The sequence below is a fragment of the Phacochoerus africanus genome, chromosome 9 (genome assembly GCF_016906955.1).
Source record: "Phacochoerus africanus isolate WHEZ1 chromosome 9, ROS_Pafr_v1, whole genome shotgun sequence".
In the NCBI taxonomy this organism is placed as follows: Eukaryota; Metazoa; Chordata; class Mammalia; order Artiodactyla; family Suidae; genus Phacochoerus; species Phacochoerus africanus.
The window spans coordinates 55,638,861-55,656,055 of NC_062552.1; the positions used below are offsets into that span (position 1 = coordinate 55,638,861).

The window sequence follows — 17,195 nt, forward strand, 5'->3', positions numbered from 1 at the left end:
CCCAGCCAGTGGCAGGACTGGCCAGCAGGTGGAATCTCAGAGCTGGCTCTCAGGACTGCTGTCAGGAATAAAAACCTCAATCTGCAGAGGTGATGGTGAATGCTGGTGAAGTGGAGGTGTCTGCTCAGCAACAGCCTAGGGCAGAAGGGGTCAGAAATGAGGGGCCCCCAGTCCAGGGTCCCAGGAGGGGGACTTTCAGAAGGCCAACACATCCAAGGCTGCAAAGAGGAGTGGAAGAAGGGACTGAGAGGTGGCTTAGGCAATTCTGGAGTCACCTTGGGTCTCCTGGGCCAGGTGGGGGGACTTGTGACCACTGCCCACCAGACCACCCTGCCAGCCAGCCAATGAGTCTGGCCTGCAGAAAATTCAATGCCTCAAAGAGGGACAAGTTGACACATGGGAGTGAAGCTCTGTTTCCCCCTCTGCAGGTGGGATTCCTGGGTTCTAACAAGGCTTGAACCACAATTAATTCTGGGGGAAGCAGAACCACCCCAGAGCAGAGATGCGGGGGTCGGAAGGGCTGGGGCACGGTGAAAGATGCTTCTTTCACTGTCTGCCAGTCCCCAGGAGAGGCCAGAGCAAGATGGCGGCAGGAAAGGAGACCTGAGGCCAGCAACCACCCCGAAGGAGTGACTCCAAACCCAACCCATGCAGCTCCGGGGGGCAGAGCTCTGAAACAGGAAGACGTGGGCCCAGGAGTTCGAAGCAGTGGGGACCCCACATGCTCAGCTCCTTCAGAGACCTCCACGGCCAGGGCCTTTTCTTCTGTCCCTTCCTAGCCAAGAAGCCCTGGTAACAGATGGGGGTGGGGGGTGGGGGGTGGGTGGGGGGACCTTCCATCCTAATTTCCCTGAGGACCTTCCAACAAAGCCACACCTTCCCCTTGGCAGCTGCCTGGCCAGATCTGCTGCCTGGAGGTACTTGTGCATAGCACAGCCTGGCTCCTAAAGGCTGCTCAGGAAAACTCATCTGGTGTCCCCAGGCATTGAATGCTGGGGTGTTTCACCTCCCCCTTTACTCATCAGCCAGCCCTCCCCTAGATCACTGGCCTGCGGGCCGGGCGGGCGGGTGTGAGGGTGGGGAGAGGGGTACAGGCCCAGGAGGGAAGTTGCCAGTGGCCTCCCAGGAACCAGTGGGTTCGGCCAGGAGGCCTCCTGCCTGCTTGGCAGAACCCCGGCCCCCTCCCCCATGACGAGACACCACACCCCAGGGCCTCCTACAGCTCTGAGTGCAGCCGGGGTTCATAGAGTTTCTAATAGTTCCTTCAGCCCACCCCAACCCCCACCCCACCACTCCCCCCTCCCGTTGCAGAGAACACACAAACTGCAGACGGGGAAAACCAGCAGCCTTGGCCTGTCTTCCGGGTATGGGACCGGAGCAAAGGCATCCAAAAGCTGGCCTCTGCACGGGCTCCCTGGGCCGCTCGCCTGACAGCAGCTACCCCAGGGCCACAGGGGTCTGAAGAGTGGGAGGACCGAGGGGAACAGGCCTGGCCCCTCCCGTGGGACAGCACTCTCCCCCCGCCCCCCCCGCCCCTTCCCCCCGACCCCCATAGCTCCTGCCTCTCCGTAGTCAGAAGGCAGGTGACACCAGAATGCCTAAGGGAGGCACCAGCCAAAGCCAAAGCTCATTTCAACAGAGCAAAGAGGAACCACTTCGAGAGAGTTCAGAGGGTGATATAAATATATTTTGGAAGTTGCCTGTGTACTCTGGGGTGCAGAATCGGTACAGAGGGCCCCCCACATCCACCCTCCAAGGCTTCAGGACAAGGGGCAAGATAGGTCCCTGGAGGGAAGAGGGAGAGCGGTTGGGGGGCGTGGTGGCAGCAACAGGAGTGGTGACATCGGGCCTCACGGCTAAGGGGCAAGAAGAGATCTCTCTGGGCTGGGGCCTCAGGGCCAGGGGAACGAGGAGGGTGGGTGATAGGCCAGGGAGGCAAGAAGCTGGGAGCAGGGACCAGAGAGGTGCAGGTGACCCATATCCCCGCCTTCACCCTTCCCTGTCTATCTCAGACTCCCACTATGCCTAAGAAAACAGGATGGCATGAGGGCAGGGCACCAGGGGCATGTGGGAGGAAGGGGGAGGGAAGGAGGGAGGGAGAGGTGACTGAACCCCCCGCCCCCAGGTCAGCTACAATCGGGAGGGCAGGAGGAGGAGGCAGCAGGTCCCAGAAGGCCAGGAGGACCAGGAGACGGGCGGGTGCCCCCACGGCCCTGCCCGTCACTTTAGCCGGGCCCCCCCGCCTGCTAACAGCCCAGCAGCTCCACACGAAGGGTGATGCGGTTGTGCCAGGCCACAGGCAGGATGCGCACAAAGCGGGTCAGGAAAGGCGTCTCAAACATGTTCTTCTTGTGGGAATTGTTGTCCAAGTTGCCAGGGAAGATCTGGGGGCAGAGGGGGTGACAGGAGGGCCCCCCGTCAGACGCGCAGGGCACTGGGGAGACAGGCAGTAAGGATGGCTGGGCATGCACTCACCTTGCCTTCCAGGGCCCCCTGGTCCCTGTACTCGGTCCAGCTCACACCATCGTCGCTGTAGGCCACCTTGTAGGCTGCCACATACTGGATGTGGCCAAAATCTCGGGCTCCCTGGGTGATGATGCCAGTTACTCGCCTCTGGGAGCCCAGGTCAATCTACAGGGGGACAAAATCAACCCCACTTGCTCTGGAACATCTCCAGGAAGCACGTAAAGGCAGACACACTGGGGCGTCCATTCTAGTTTGGGGGAAACCACTTCGCTTGGCAGAGCCTCAGTTTCCCTGTATGTAAAGCTGGCAGAAATAACTCCACCTACTTAGTCAGACACGTTCATCACCCTTCACTGTGATGAAGATCAGATTTCAGGGCAAGGGCCCCGAACTCACGGCCAACCTCTTGCATGATGGGAAGAGGGACAGGAGAGGCCACAACCACATACAGGCACATGACCTGCTCCTGAGGCCCCTGCAGGGCTGTCCTCAGCCTGATGTGGGTCCTGAGGGGGTCCCAAGGTGAGCAGCTGGTCATGGAACCTGGCCCCACAGGCTCCTTGGAACCCAGAGACACCCCTTCTGCCCCCACCCCTGCCCATCCCAGGGAGCCTGCCTGCTAGCCCCTGGGCAGGCAGTGCCAAGACCCAGGCTGCAAACCCAATTCACTGCCAACCAGCAGGTGAGCCCCAGGAAGTCCTTACCCTGTCAGGACCTGGTTCCCTCAACTAGAAGATGAGTGGATGCTATGGTTGTCTTTCTTTTTTTAAGCATAAAGCCTGTCTTGGAGTTCCTGTCATGCTCAGCGGTTAACAAACCCGACTAGGCTCCATGAGGATGTGGGTTTGATCCCTGGCATCGCTCAGGGGAATAAGGATCCAGTGTTGCCCTGAGCTGTGGTGTAGGTCGCAGACACAGCTCGGATCCCGTGTTGCTGTGGCTGTGGTGTAGGCCAGCAGCTGCAGCTTTGATTTGACCCCTACTTTGGGAATTTCAATATGCCACAGGTACAGCCCTAAAAAGCAAAAAAAAAAAAAAAAAGGGGAAGAAGAAGAAGAAGAAAGCCTGTCTTTTTGTTTTTAAACCCAGGCTTTTTGTTTTGGGCCATGCCCATAGCACGCAAAAGTTCCCAGGCCAGAGATCAAACCCGTGCCACAGCAGCAACCAGAGCCACAGCAGGGACAACGCCAGACTCTTTAAACCACTGTACCGCCAGGGAGCTCAAGGATGCTCTGATTGTCTATGACTCCCCTGTTTTCAAATTTCAAGGAAACCCAAGGGCTGTCCCATGGCGTGTTCTCAGACAGTGCATTAAAATGCATCCTCTATGTTCAGGCAGAAAATCCCGGGGTGTCTGGGACCCATGTCCCTTCTCCAACTCCCTCCTGTCCATGGGCTCAGCCTTCTCACCAGGTGGCAGCCAATGGAGGTGGCCCCCCCTACACATACACACCTTCACCACCCGGGGCTGGGGGCCTCAGAAAGCAGCCCTGAGCTCCCCCACTACCCCCCCTCTGAAGTCACAGAATCAGGAGAAAGGTGGGGGCATGAGAGGAAGACAGAGCAAAACCAAAGCATTGCAGAAACTCCCTCCAGGGGAGCAGAAAGCTGGGCTGCGCCCAGGTCAAAGATCTAGCCACCCCACCCAATCACACCCAACCCCAGCCTATCCCCACCCTGTTTCCCAGGAGGAAGCTTGACCCACCTGCAGCCACTCAGAGGCACTGTTGGACTGGGCGGTCCACGCGTTGAACTTGCCCTGATTATCCAGCCGTGCATAGAAGGGATACCAGCTAAAGGCACTAAGGCCCCAGGTCCTGTAGAAGCTGGAGGCTGTGATCTGCTTGTTGGGGATGGTGTTGTCCTTCAGGCCTAGGGGTTCAGCGCATCCTGCCAGCCAAAGGGGGGTACTGTCACTCAGATCTGGGATCCGCAGCCTCCCCGGGGTGTGAGTGGGAGGCGATGAAGGAGAAAACAACTCCGGCTCCTGCCCAGCCTCTGGCCTTCCCTTGGACCATAGACAGAGGCTCCTTCCACCTTTCAGAACCAACAGCTCTACTCTCCTGTGGCTGCCCCACCTGCTCCGCAATTCAGCCCCCAAACCACCCCCCACTTGCTCTGCAGAGGTCACCTACTACTCGCCTCCCCGTGCCCCAGGGCAGACCCTGACCCATCACCTCCCACCCTCCTTCAAGGCCAGACTGTGAGATGCCTCCTCCAAGGAGCCTGCCCAGACCACCTCACTTGGGTGGGACTTCTCCCTCCTCCGACTCACAGCACTTCCTACACTGAGTCCTGCGAGTACCATCCAGAGGGTTAATAACACCCATTGCATCGATTCAGTACTTACTTCAGTCATTCAATCTACCACCCCCAAACCAGAATGAACAGTAACCCCATTCCACAGATGAGAAGACTGAGGCTGAGAGCCATTAAGCACTGTGCCTAAGTCACTCACACACACACACACACACACACACACACACACACTCCTCATCACCAGTCACACTACGATACTATCTCCACCACTTATGCATGCACGCAACCAGAGCCATGAACACCTGCCTGGTGGTGACCCGGCAATGACCAGGACAGCATTCCTGCTCTCCAGCAGGTGGAAGCTGAAAAATCAGAGCTCCTGGGGCTTAGGAAGATCCCTGAATCCCTGCCCAGCAGCCCCTCCCAAAGGGCCTTCACACACTCACTACACGGTATGCACTCAGACAGGCCTGGGAGGGCTGCCTGAGAAGCTGGCCTTGATTTCACTCGGGGCCTGCCCCGAACACCCGGGAATGTGCCCAGCTGTTTTGTACCTGGAGGCAGCCAGAGCAGTCAAGGATGGGCAGGCGATAAAACTCCCAAGAGGATGTTCCCATCGTGGCGCAGCGGTAACGAACCCAACTAGTATCCATGAAGACACGGGTTCGATCCCTGGCCTCACTCAGTGGGTTAAGGATCAGGTGTTGCTATGAGCTGTGGTGTAAGTCTCAGATGCAGTTCGGATCCCGTGTTGCTGTGGCTATGGCATAGGCCAGCAGCTGCAGCTTCAATTGGATCCCTAGCCTGGGGACTTCCATATGTTGCAGGCGAAGCCCTAAAAGGCAAAAAAAAAAGACTCCCAAGAGAAGGATGGGCATGTCTCACATGTGACAGAACCTCCACTCCATTCTGCCTGTCCCTCTGCAGAATCGGGGGTGGGCGTGGGTCTGGAAAGCCATGGCTCCATCTGGGAGCAGGCTATGGTTCATGATGCTTTCCATCTCTGCCTCCCCAGATGCTCCCACCCTTGCCACTAAAGACATATGGTTCCAGAGTGAGCTGATGAGACCAGCCGTGCCACTTCCTTGTGAGGGCAGCTGTGCACCAGGTCAGCTCCACCCTCTCCCCACAGAGAGAGGCTGCTGGGCTGGGGGGTGGCTCATCTCTCAGCTCCAGACCCGGAGAGCCATGACACTGGCACAAGCTTGGAGCAAGCCGCTGAGGCCACCAAGGCATCGCTTGCTCAAGGGGGACCCTTCTACAGACCATCTGCTTACAGGAGTTCATGCACCCCCCTCCTTCACTTCTGGGCCACTTCCCCCCAGGAAGTCAGACAGCCTTCCAGATAAAATGCCATTGGGCGGGGCACCAAGCGGAGAGCAGGACTGAGCTCCATCACTCGCCATGTGACCCTGGGCAGTCCCTTCCTGTCTCAGGTCCTCAGACTCCCCTCCTGCAAAGTGAGGTACCACAGCAATGCTTCTCCCTGTTAAAATGAGGATTCTGGGAGTTCCCATCATGGCTCAGCAGAAACGAATACGACTAGGATCCATGAGGATGCAGATTTGATCCCTGGACTCAGGAACCTCCATATGCTGCAGGTGCAGCCCTGAAAAAGCCAAAAAAAAAAAAAAAAAAGAAGAGGAAGAAGAAGAATGCAATTTCCATGAGGTCAGGGATTTCACCTGTACTGTTCCTATGAGCCAGGCACTTAGAAGGAGCTTAATAAATATCCTAAAAAAAGTTTCTCCTGGGGTAAATAACTAATCGATTCACCAAAGACACTGTGCCTGCTGGGGCAGAGGAATCTTGGTGCAGAGCATGTGTGGAAATGCCAAGACCTCAGCCCCACACAACTGCACAAGTGCACACGCACATGCAGAGAGGTGCACACCAACGCTCTCTCCAGCCACCTGGAATGCCTATGAGGGAAAGGAGACAGTCTGGCCCTTGAGGGAAAGCAGACAGGGAACATTCACTTCCTCAGCTCACCAGATCCACCCTCCCCTGGCCTTAGAGGGACCCAGAGGTGACAGGCTCAGGAAGGTAACTGAAATAGCCAGAGGCTTCAGACTGTGACAGCAAGAGGTGAGGGTCTCCAGAGAGAAGAGCCCAGGATGGGGGCCCCCAGACCTGTCTCTGTCCTCTACCAACCACCTGAATTTCCCTTCAGCAGAAGGCAAAGTCACTCACCACTTAAAACGATCAGGCTCAGAAGGCAGTGTCCCCAGGGAGCTAGAACAGGCTGACTTAAGCTAACGCTTTACAAACAAGACTAACCCCACACACCGACCTCGGCCCTGAGGGGCACCGGGTGGTAACCGAAATGGGATAAAAGGAACAGGTGCCAGAAAGGGGGGGTCTTGGGGACAATGAGAAGCAGAGAACAACCTCCGCCCTGCAGCTCTGCCTAGGGAGCCCTACAGTTCTGCTGGTGGCCAGCAGGTGGCACTGTGGCTGCAAAGAGTCGGAAATACCCGCCTTCAGAGGGGGCTGGGCTGAGATAAGGCCTTTAGCCCAATCCCTGCACCCCGACTATTCAATGCTGTTTTTATGGCTCAGCAAAAACCTGTCCCTTTCTGGTCCCCTAGTCCTCCATCACAGAATCTCTCTGGAAAGGGCACCAAGAGTCACCGGCTCCAGCCCTATGATCCTATGGCCCTAGAAACCCCTTGTTTCTCCTGAATGCAGACTAAGGGTTTGGGGAGACAAACAGTGGATGGGTGGGTGTCAAAAGCCTAGGGATTCAGACTAAGTTCTTCCTTTTTTTTTTTTTCCTTTTGGTCCTTTTAGGGCTGCACCCTTGGCATATGGAGGTTCCCAGGCTACGGGTAAAATTGGAGCTGTAGCTGCCAGCCTACACCACAGCCACAGCAACAAGGGATCCAAGCCACATCTGGACCTATACCACAGCTCACTGCAACGCCGGATCCTTAACCCACTGAGCGAGGCCAGGGACTGAACCCATATCCTCATGGATACTAGTTGGGTCTATTACCACTGAGCCACGGCAGGAACTCCCCAGACTAACTTTTAATACCTACCAGCTGTGTGTCCTTGACAGATAATTTATCTGGGCTTCACTTTCCCCATTCATTCATTCATTCACTCACTCACTCATTCAACAAATATTGATTGAGCGCCTATGATCCGGCACTGGTCTAGGCACTGGGAACGCAGCAATGAATAAAACCAATCCCCCGCCCTTGTGGTGGAACAGACATCTGCAAAACAGAACTACCTTACATGTTTGAGAAGCTCAAGGAACCAAATCAGAGTGAAAACACTTTGAAAACTGAAGTGGGATCTTTTTTCTTCTGCCAACCAGCAGAGAGTGAACACCCAAAGCGGGCCAGGAGAGCCCTCTGGTGGCCATGTTCTGGGGGAGCCCAGCTTCCCAGGCCTCACTGCCACCCTCCCCAGCTCAGCATGTGGAAGGCCATCTCCGGGGATGCCGAAGCCCCCAACACTCACCACTCAGCTCACAGCCAAGGAGCTCAAAGCGGAGTGTGCAGCCCCGGTGGCAGATGATGGGCACCAGCCTCACATACTGCACCTCCAGAGGGACCTCAAAGAGGTTGACCTTTAAGCCGCTGTTGTCCAAATTACCCATAAATATCTAGGAGGGAAGAAGCAGAAGCGAGTCAGTGTGGGCAGTCCCACCTCCCCTGCCCCTTTCAGCCTGGAGGCAGAGAGGGCTTAGCTGAGCCAGCAGGGGTTCAGCCCTTCCTCTGGCCACCTCACAGTCCTCAACACAGATTCCCCTTTTTGGACCTTCCTTGGTCACCATGAAGCCTGGGCATAAGCCCCCGTCTGTCACACAGGGCCACCAATGATCTATGGTGTGCCTCTGTGGAAGTTAGGAAAAGGTGCGCCTTTCTCAAAACACTTTGTTAGGAGTTCCTGTCGTGGCTCAGCGGTAACAAAGCTGACTAGTATCCATGAGGACATAGGTTCGATCTCTGGCCTTGTTCAGTGGGTTAAGGGTCTGGCGTTGCTGTGAGCTATGGTGCAGGTTGCAGACGCAGCTCGGATCCGGAGTTGCTGTGGCTGTGGGGTAGGCCAGGGGCTACAGCTCTAATTAGACCCTTAGCCTGGGAACCTCCATATGCTGCAAGTGCAGCCCTAAAAAGACCAAAAAAACAAAACAAACAAACAACCAAAAAAAGCATTTTGGAGTTCCCGTTGTGGCACAGCAGAAACAAATCTGACTAGGAACCATGAGGTTGCAGGTTCGATCCGTGGCTTCACTCAGTGGGTTAAGGATCTGGCATTGCCGTAAGCTGTGGTGTAGGTCACAGATGTGGCTCGGATCTGGCATTTCTGTGGCTATGGCATAGGCTGGCAGCTGTAGCTCCAATTTGACCCCTAGCCTGCGAACCTCCATATGCCTCGGGTGCAGCCCTAAACAGCCAAAAATTAAAAACAAAACACACCCACTTTATTAGAACAATTCTACAGACAGAAGTACACAAACATACGATGTCTATATTGTGAATGGTGACTTAGTAATGATACCCTTGAGCAGTGTACAACCTGTACAACTGTACCTGGTATCCCCAAAGGCTCTGAATACATCCTGTCTCTACCACTAGCATCACCCTCAACAAGTCACTGCAGCTTTTTGAGTCTCACTAGTCTAAGCTCTAAAATGGGTCTACGACTTGTAACTAATCTGGGCTTCCCAATTTCTGAGAACCAAGATGCACCTGAAAACCCGCCTCATGGCCAAACCCACCCAGGATAGGCTTGCTTCACTGGGGTCCCTCAAACAGCACTGAATGCAGCCCTTCTGGAGGGCTCCGACAAGCTCACCTTATCTCCTGACTCCCCTGCACCCTGGATGAACTGGAACTTGCGTCCGTCACTGCTGTAGGCCACCTTGAAAGTCTTTATGTACTCAGCGCTGCCTGCACGGCTGGCACCTTGTGTCACCACGCCCGTCACCCGCATCCTCCGCAGCAGATTCACCTGGACCAGGGCAGGGAGGACAGTACCCTTGTCTGCCGGGTTCTTCCCACCCCCACCCCTCCCCTAACCCAAGCAGGATAAAGGAGGGGAACTTTCTCATGTGGCCCTCTCCAGGCTTTGAACCCTATGCTCAGGGAAGCATACAAGGACAAGCCCCCAGAGGCCACATCCAGTGCAAACAGGCCCTCTGCAGCCTAGCAACCACTCCCCTTCATCCCACCCACCCACTCCAAGCCCCTCGAAGCTGCCCTATACTGGGAGTTCCCATCGTGGCACAGCGGAAACAAATCCGAGTAGTATCCATAAGGATGTGGGTTCAATCCCTGGCCTCGCTCAGTGGGTTAAGGATCTGGCATTGCCATTGGTATAGGTCACAGACACGGCTTGGATCCCTTGTTGCTGTGGCTGTGGTGTAGGCCTGCAGCTGTAGTTCGGATTCAACCCCCAGCCTCGGATCTTCCATATGCCGTGGGTATTATGCTAAAAAGAAAAAAAAAAAAAAAAGCCGCCCTACACGTAAAGAGACTGCACCCGTGGGAAGCTGCTACCTTGCTACCTGGACTCCAGTTATGAACCCTCACGTGGTGACCCCCAAAAGCAGGCACACTCATCTCCCCTTCTCACCTCCCATCACAGCGCCCACCCCAAGCCATCCCTTCCACACCTGGATCCAGGGGTTTCTGTCATAGTTGCTGGCTGTCCACGCATTGACGATGCCAGCGCGGTGCAGGCGGGCCAGCTCCGGGGCCCAGCGCTGCAAACCCATGAAACCCAAGTGCATGGACGAGGCGGAGATCTGGAAGTCAGCGATGGCACCCGTCTCCATGCCCAGAGGTGTGTTGCAGACTGGGGGAGGGGGGAGGGGAGGGGGCAGTCAGAGGGCCACCCAAACAGGTGGGACCTAGAGCACATGAGGACAAGACAGGGTGGGCTCAGCCAAGAACCCAGAGCAGAGACTGCAAAGGGACAATGAGGACTGAGGAGCAGATACTCCTGGCCTGGCAGACTCATAGGGATCTGGGGCCCAGGCTGCCAGAAGGTTCCAGACCAGATGGGCACTCATGGCACTGCTGGGACTGGCAACTGGAGCCCCTGCCAGGCTGCGGTAGGTGGTCTTATTTTTACAGGGCACCAAGCAGCAATTATTCTAACAGGGAAAGGAGGCAGGCTGGTGACAGAATATACCTGTGTGGCCTCCTCTTCCTCATGTCCCCACCCCACCAGGAGGACCACCACATCCAGCCCAGCCCCTGGCTTCCCCAGGATGATGGCTGTGGAGGAAGGGGTGCCTCACGCCACCGTGGACAGCATGCACAGTGGACAACATACACATAGAGCAACAAGCTCGTCTGCCTGGAGTTTTCCAGAATCCCACTGGCAGGAGTCTTCTGGCTGGGGTGTGAGTGCCATTCTGTTTCCCCTCGAATCCGTTGCCCCTTCCACCTGCCGGTCCTGACCAAGCCATCTGGGAAGTCACCCCCAGCCTTGAGGCCCATCACTTTCACCACTACCCCAGTGATGTGGTCCTTGGGGCTGGGCTGGGGTGCCTGGGCCTCCGCTCCCAAGCAGAGAACCCGGAGTAGATCCACCCTCACCCCAACACCCCAGGCTTGTGTCCAACTCGGGGAATGACATTCTCTTGGGGAATGACACTCTTTCGGGGAAAGATCAAAGCCAACCACTGGCTGAGCAGAGGTCTGAACAGGTCCGCACTGTCCCACCTTCTCATGTCCAAAGGTGCATTCTTTGGGCCTTTGGGCCTTTGGGCCCCAAACGTGGGGTCATTGTGGGCTCCAAGGAAACACACTATATAGCCAATAAGGAGGGGGAGTTCCCATCATGGCGCAGCAGAAACAATTCCAACTAGGAACCATGAGGTCGTGGGTTCGATCCCTGGCCTCGCTCAGTGGGTTAAGGATTCGGTGTTGCCAAGAGCTGTGCTGTAGATGGAAGATGTGTCTTGGATCCCATGTTGCTGTGGCTGTGGTATAGGCCGGCAGCTGTAGCTCCAATTCTACCCCTAGCCTGGGAACCTCCCTATGCAGCAGGTGGGGCCCTGAAAAGCAAAACAAACAAACAAACAAAAACAAATAAGGAGGGTCAGCCAAGGTCCCTCTGGGAGGGTCCTCTGGCTTTGTGGTCACCTCCTATCTTCTTCTGCCCAAGGTGCTGCCCTATCCAGCCTGGGACAGACCCCAGGCCAAGAAGCAGAGGGAGGCTAGACGAGTAACTCCAACTCAAGCACACCCAGGGTTACCTGGGCTCCCAGCACAGTAATTAGTGGGCCCACTTGGCCCCACCCAGGGCTCCCTCAGCCTTGGTGACGCGCACCCCCCAACACATTCGTCCAGCCAGTGTCTCTGACACACTGGCCTCAGCCCAGGGCCCTCGGGCCATCTCCTCTGAGGTGAGGGGTGTTGCAGGCACTTCACCTGCCCTCCCCCAGGAGCCAGCTCCCACACAGCTGGCCTAGCCCTCCCTCCTCCTGGTGTCTGTCCACACATCTGCCTACAGCCCGTCTGTCCCCCGCCCACGATGCTCAGCAACAGACCCTCTGGACTGAAGAAATCTGACACCACCCACCCACGGGCCTGGATGTGGACTCTTCCAACCACAGCAGGTGAGGAAGAGGCCTGCTTTGTGGGAGGTCCCAGCTATGCTCAGAGGGCCGTTCTGTGGCTCAGCAGATAACCGAGCAGCCAGGCTGCTCAGCCCCTCTGCACACGCCGGGCCTCTGACCGCCTTACCGTGAGGGATCGGCCCAGCCTGCCCAGCCCCCTCCCACCTCCCTGAGTTCTGCAACTGAGACCAGAACTCAGGCCCATGTCTCATTAACTGACCTCCTGGTCCCAAAAGATTAAAATTGCATTGGTGCTCCCCTCTAGGTGGAAAAACCCCAAGCCTTAACTCTGATGCTACGTGTCTGGTTCATGGTGGCAGAAAATAACACTCCCATGACCTCTGGAGTCACCACCACCCCTCACTTCCCTGCAGGGACCGCAGGCCTGGCCTGCAGTCCCAGGAGAGAGGGTCAGGCTGGACGAAGGCTCCCTCCTCTGTCCCCCTCGGCTCCCTAGCCTACCTTCGGCTCTGTCCCACTCCCAATCTACCCAGAGGAGGCCCTGACACAGGAATAAGGCCAGCACATGGCCTGGGCTGCCAGGACTGTGGCTCAGGGTGGGTCCCTCCGCCCCTGGGCAGGCATCCCCAGATACTCACTGATCTCACAGTGGATGCCCGTGTAGCCATGAGGACACTTGCAGATGTACTGGGTAAAGACATCCCCTCGGTGGGCATCATCAATCACCTCACATTCGGCATCATTGTGGCAGGGATTTGGGAAACAGGGACCTGGGGGTGGGGTGGGGGAGCAGATAACATGGGTAGGGGATCAGGAAGGATCTGGGAACACAGCAGGCAGATGCGGCGAGCCCGAAAGGCCCCTTGGCCCAAACTCAGCCCACTGCCCACCTCCCCCCCAACCTCCCCACCCTCCCACCCCACCCCAGTCTTGCCCCACGGGGTCTGGGTCCCGCCTGGAGCCAAGTAGGGTCACGTGTAGGCCATTAATAATGAAGGAGGCACCCCACTTTCCAAATGACCTGGGAGCTTCCAGGGAAAAGCTGGGGATGACAGGAAGGGGGCTGAGGACCAGTGCCCACTTCAGGATGAGTGCCGCCCAGCAGCCTGCGCTGCAACTGGGAGCTGGTGGGGAGTGGCCAGGCAAGGCCCAGGCAGGTACCTTTCTCAGTCTCGTTGCATATGAGGCCCGTGAAACCTTCAGGGCAGAGGCAGTGGAAGGGGTTTTGGGGATCCTGGTCCAACAAACAGGTCCCACCATTCAGGCATTGGCTGGAATCACAGAAGTCACCTGTAATGACAATTCTGACTCAGAAACAACAAATCACTCAGTAAATATTTGGGGGACCAACGACGACGACGACGGCCATGTGCATCTTGGGTCCCTGAGACAGAGGAATCAGGTGCAGCCCAGGCCTAAAGAAACCAGAGGAGGCATTCCCATTGTGGCTCAGCGGTAATGAACCTGACTAGTATCCATGAGGATGCAGGTTCAATCCCCGGCCTCGCTCAGGCAGTTAAGGATCCAATGTTGCCATGAGCTGTGGTGTAGGTCACAGACACGGCTCGGATCTGGCGTTGCTGTGGCTGTGGCTGTGGCCAGTGGCTGCAGCTCCAATTCAACCCCTAGCCTGGAAACCTTATGCTGCAGGTGCAGCCCTAAAAAGAAAAAAAAAAAAAAAAAAAGGCAACCAGAGGAAAGAGGTGGCCAAGTACACAGGTAATGATGCCATGAGCTCTCATAGAGGTCTGCACGACGGGCCAGTGAAGGCTGGTTTCTGCCAGAGAGCTGGACATTTCAGAGGTGGGGACATTCAAACTGGTGGAAAAGTCAGAGTGGGAGGATGCCCAGCATGAGGAATGAGGAAAGATCTTTCTAAAGAAAAGCAGAAGCACAGAGGACATGCTACGCGGGAGGACAGTAAGGAGCAGCTGAAGAGGTAGGTGGGGAGGGATTCTTAAGAACAACAGGTTCTGGAGTTCCCATCGTGGCTCAGTGGTTAACGAATCCGACTAGTAACCACGAGGTTTCAGGTTCGATCCCTGGCCTCGCTCAGTGGGTTAAGGATCCAGCGTTGCGGTAAGCTGTGGTGAAAGTCACAGACGCGGCTCAGATCCTGTGTTGCCTCGGCTACAGCTCTAATTAGACCCCTAGCGTGGGAACCTCCATATGCTGTGGGTGCGGCCCTAGAAAAGACAAAAAGGGACAAAAAAAAAAGAATAACAAGTTCAGACGTTCCATCCTGCAGAACAGGGGCTCTTATCCTTCCAGCCTCCCCACCCCTGTCCACCAGGGGAAAAAAATCAGAGCTTCTCAAGCATGAGGGAGGAGTGGGGAACCCCTTCCCTCTTTGGGGAAGGAGAAAGTGAAGAAAAGGCCGAGGGCAGAGAGGCCTCTTGTAGGCACACACAGATCCCTCCAGCTCTGGGTGGCAATGTGACTGGAGCGGGTGAGGCAGGAGGCCAGGAGAGCACCAAGGAGGCTATCAACTCGCCTCTGGTAAGAGAGGAAGGCGGGCGGAGGGGTGAGGAGGAAGAGCAGGTTTGAGAAACCCAGGATGGGAAGAGGGCCAGAGGAGGACATCATGCCTCCTGGTTGGGGACCTGGGGGACAGAGGCGCTATCCCCAATCCCTTGCTTGACTTGGGTGAACTTCAGCCCGCTAGGTCAGCCAGGCCTGTGGAACCTCTCCTAGCTGGCCTCGGCAACCCCAAAGGGCTGCCCCAGATCTCACACCCAAACCTGTCATTTGGGATAAGACAGAAGAACCCTTTTCTCCTCCCCAGAGTCACACCATCCCAGGCTGGAAGGCCCTTCTGAAACCCCAGAGCCCCTGAGAGCTGGGCTGGAGCTCCAGGAAGAGCACCGTTAATGAGCGCTAGAGCGTGGGCCTCGGGAGCTTAAGGCAGCTCCCAAGGAGCTATTTAGTCATTGGCTTTAAATAGCAGGTTAATCCCCTCCCTGACCTGACAGGCAGCAGGCACTACCCGGGACAGAGGCTTGGGAATGGCCAGAGCCCTGAGCTCCCCATGCCAGCAAGGTCCAACTCCCCTCTCTCCCTCTCCCAACCGCACCAGGGCAAAGCTAGCTAGCAGAAAAATGGGAAAGTTAAAGGTGTCCCCTGCCTGGCAGGCCCTTGACAGACTCACTTGGGCACTGCAGCCGTGGTGCGTCCCCCTCCTGAAAAGCCAGCTCCCCCTCTCCAAAACCACCTTTGGGATTTTAGGGTCCTGGCCTCTTTGGGAGATTTCCCCAGGCCTCTCAGGCTTCGGGGCTAGAGAGGGGTGGCAGGGGACTTTTAAGACCATCTCACTGTCTCCGGAGGAAGCTTGGAGTGGCCTTAAGGCTTCCGCTCCAGACCTGGGAGGACAGAGCCAGGGTCCCGCTGTGACAAACAACCTACCCCCTCCTTGCTTAGGTCAATCCTCTTTCTATAACAAAATGATGAGGGGGGGGTTGCACCTGAAGAGTCTTTGCCGTCTCCCCCCACCCTGCGGGCACCCCTTCCTCAGCCTACTGTGAGGCGGGTGGAGCATCCCCAGGCCCAGCCTGCAGTCAGCAGGTTGCCTCCTAGGCGGGGGGGAGGAGGACCAAGGAAGATAGGCCGAGGCCAAGGGGGCGGAGGGGTGGGGGAGGGAGTGGGGGAGGAGTCAGGAGCCGCAGCCCTTTTCCCAGCCCCTCCCGGGCCCCACTGAAGCCTCATCCATTCTATCCACTCCCCAGCCCTTCGTTTATCTGACCAGATACCTACTTTTAAGAGGAGGACAAAACTCCAGTAAACTAACCAGCCGCCAGGGCTTGGGAGAGAGTTACAAGAAAAGTTGGCTGGAGAAGACTTATCAATACAAGAGTCCCAGAAACTTCCCAGCGGAAGGCGCGCGAGTCAGACTCACAGTTCACCGGCCTCATTTTACAGATGGGAAAAGAGAGGCCCTACACAGCAGATTCCTTTGTTCTGTGTAAACCACATCCCTGGGGGAGGCTGGGCTGTCACCCAGTGTCCCGGGTCCACGCCCAACGCTCAAGCCTCCGTCAGCGGCCAAAACCCCCCGGCGCGGAGACAGCCGAGTGCATCCCCGCCTTCCGCCCGCGAGCTGCCGGAGAAGTCGCCCCTCCGCGGCCCCCGGCTCTTTGACCAAGTTTGTAAACAGAGGAGGTACAGGGAGGGCGCGGCGCGAACTTCCGAGCGGCGCGGAGAGGAGGGGCGAGGGCGAGGAGGCGGTGCGATCGACTCACCGGAGAAGGCGAAGAGGCCGGAGGCGCAGAGGAGCGCGCCACAGATCGCGGTCAGCAGACTGGGGCCCGGCATGGTGGGCGGACGCGGGCGCGGGAGCCGGCGTTTCGGCGGTTCAGACCCGGGGGCTCTCACTTCTTCTCCTGGACGGGAATAAATCGGGCAGCGCAGCACCTCCCACTGGGCCACGTGCTCCGCCCAGGCCCGCCGGAGGCGGGCTGGGGGCGGGGCTCCGCGGCCGCCCCGCCCCTGCCCCGGCCACGCCCCGCATCCCGCTCAGTGCGGGCCACGGGCCGGGAGTCCTGAGTCGACCGGGCAGGGAAGGGCTTAGAAGGAGTTGTTTGTTTTTGCTTTTCGTTTTTCTTTTTTTAATTTTAGGCCTAAGAAAAGATGCGAACCTTATTTATAAGAAGAACACAAATGAAAAGTATAAGCACCATGTTTCGATGATCAGATTGGCTGATATCAAATCATTAGCACACTGTCAGTGCGAGGCTATGGGGAACAGGCTCAAGCATGCGTTGTTGGACAGAATGTAAATTGGTTCAGCTTCTCAAGAGCGCTGTGGGGTAGTGTCTATCAAAATGACAAATGCTGACTGTGAGACCTAACAATTCTGCTTATAGGGGTTCACTTTACCGAAACACAGGTATAAAATGACATCTACACAAAAATATCATAGCTT

At 56.7% G+C, this 17,195-nt stretch overlaps 1 protein-coding gene across 1 annotated transcript; it reads right to left on the reverse strand.

The window, feature by feature from the left end:
* Positions 1–1,665: 1,665 nt before the first annotated feature.
* Positions 1,666–16,682, reverse strand: MFGE8 (milk fat globule EGF and factor V/VIII domain containing). The gene is made up of 9 exons (XM_047795877.1): positions 16,513–16,682; positions 13,439–13,567; positions 12,916–13,047; positions 10,361–10,542; positions 9,541–9,696; positions 8,200–8,344; positions 4,172–4,356; positions 2,476–2,631; positions 1,666–2,384 (listed from the first exon to the last, which is right to left on the reverse strand). The coding sequence occupies exons 1-9, from the start codon at positions 16,583–16,585 to the stop codon at positions 2,247–2,249; spliced, it is 1,296 nt and encodes a 431-aa protein (XP_047651833.1). The 5' UTR covers positions 16,586–16,682; the 3' UTR covers positions 1,666–2,246.
* Between the last annotated feature and the right edge of the window lie 513 nt (positions 16,683–17,195).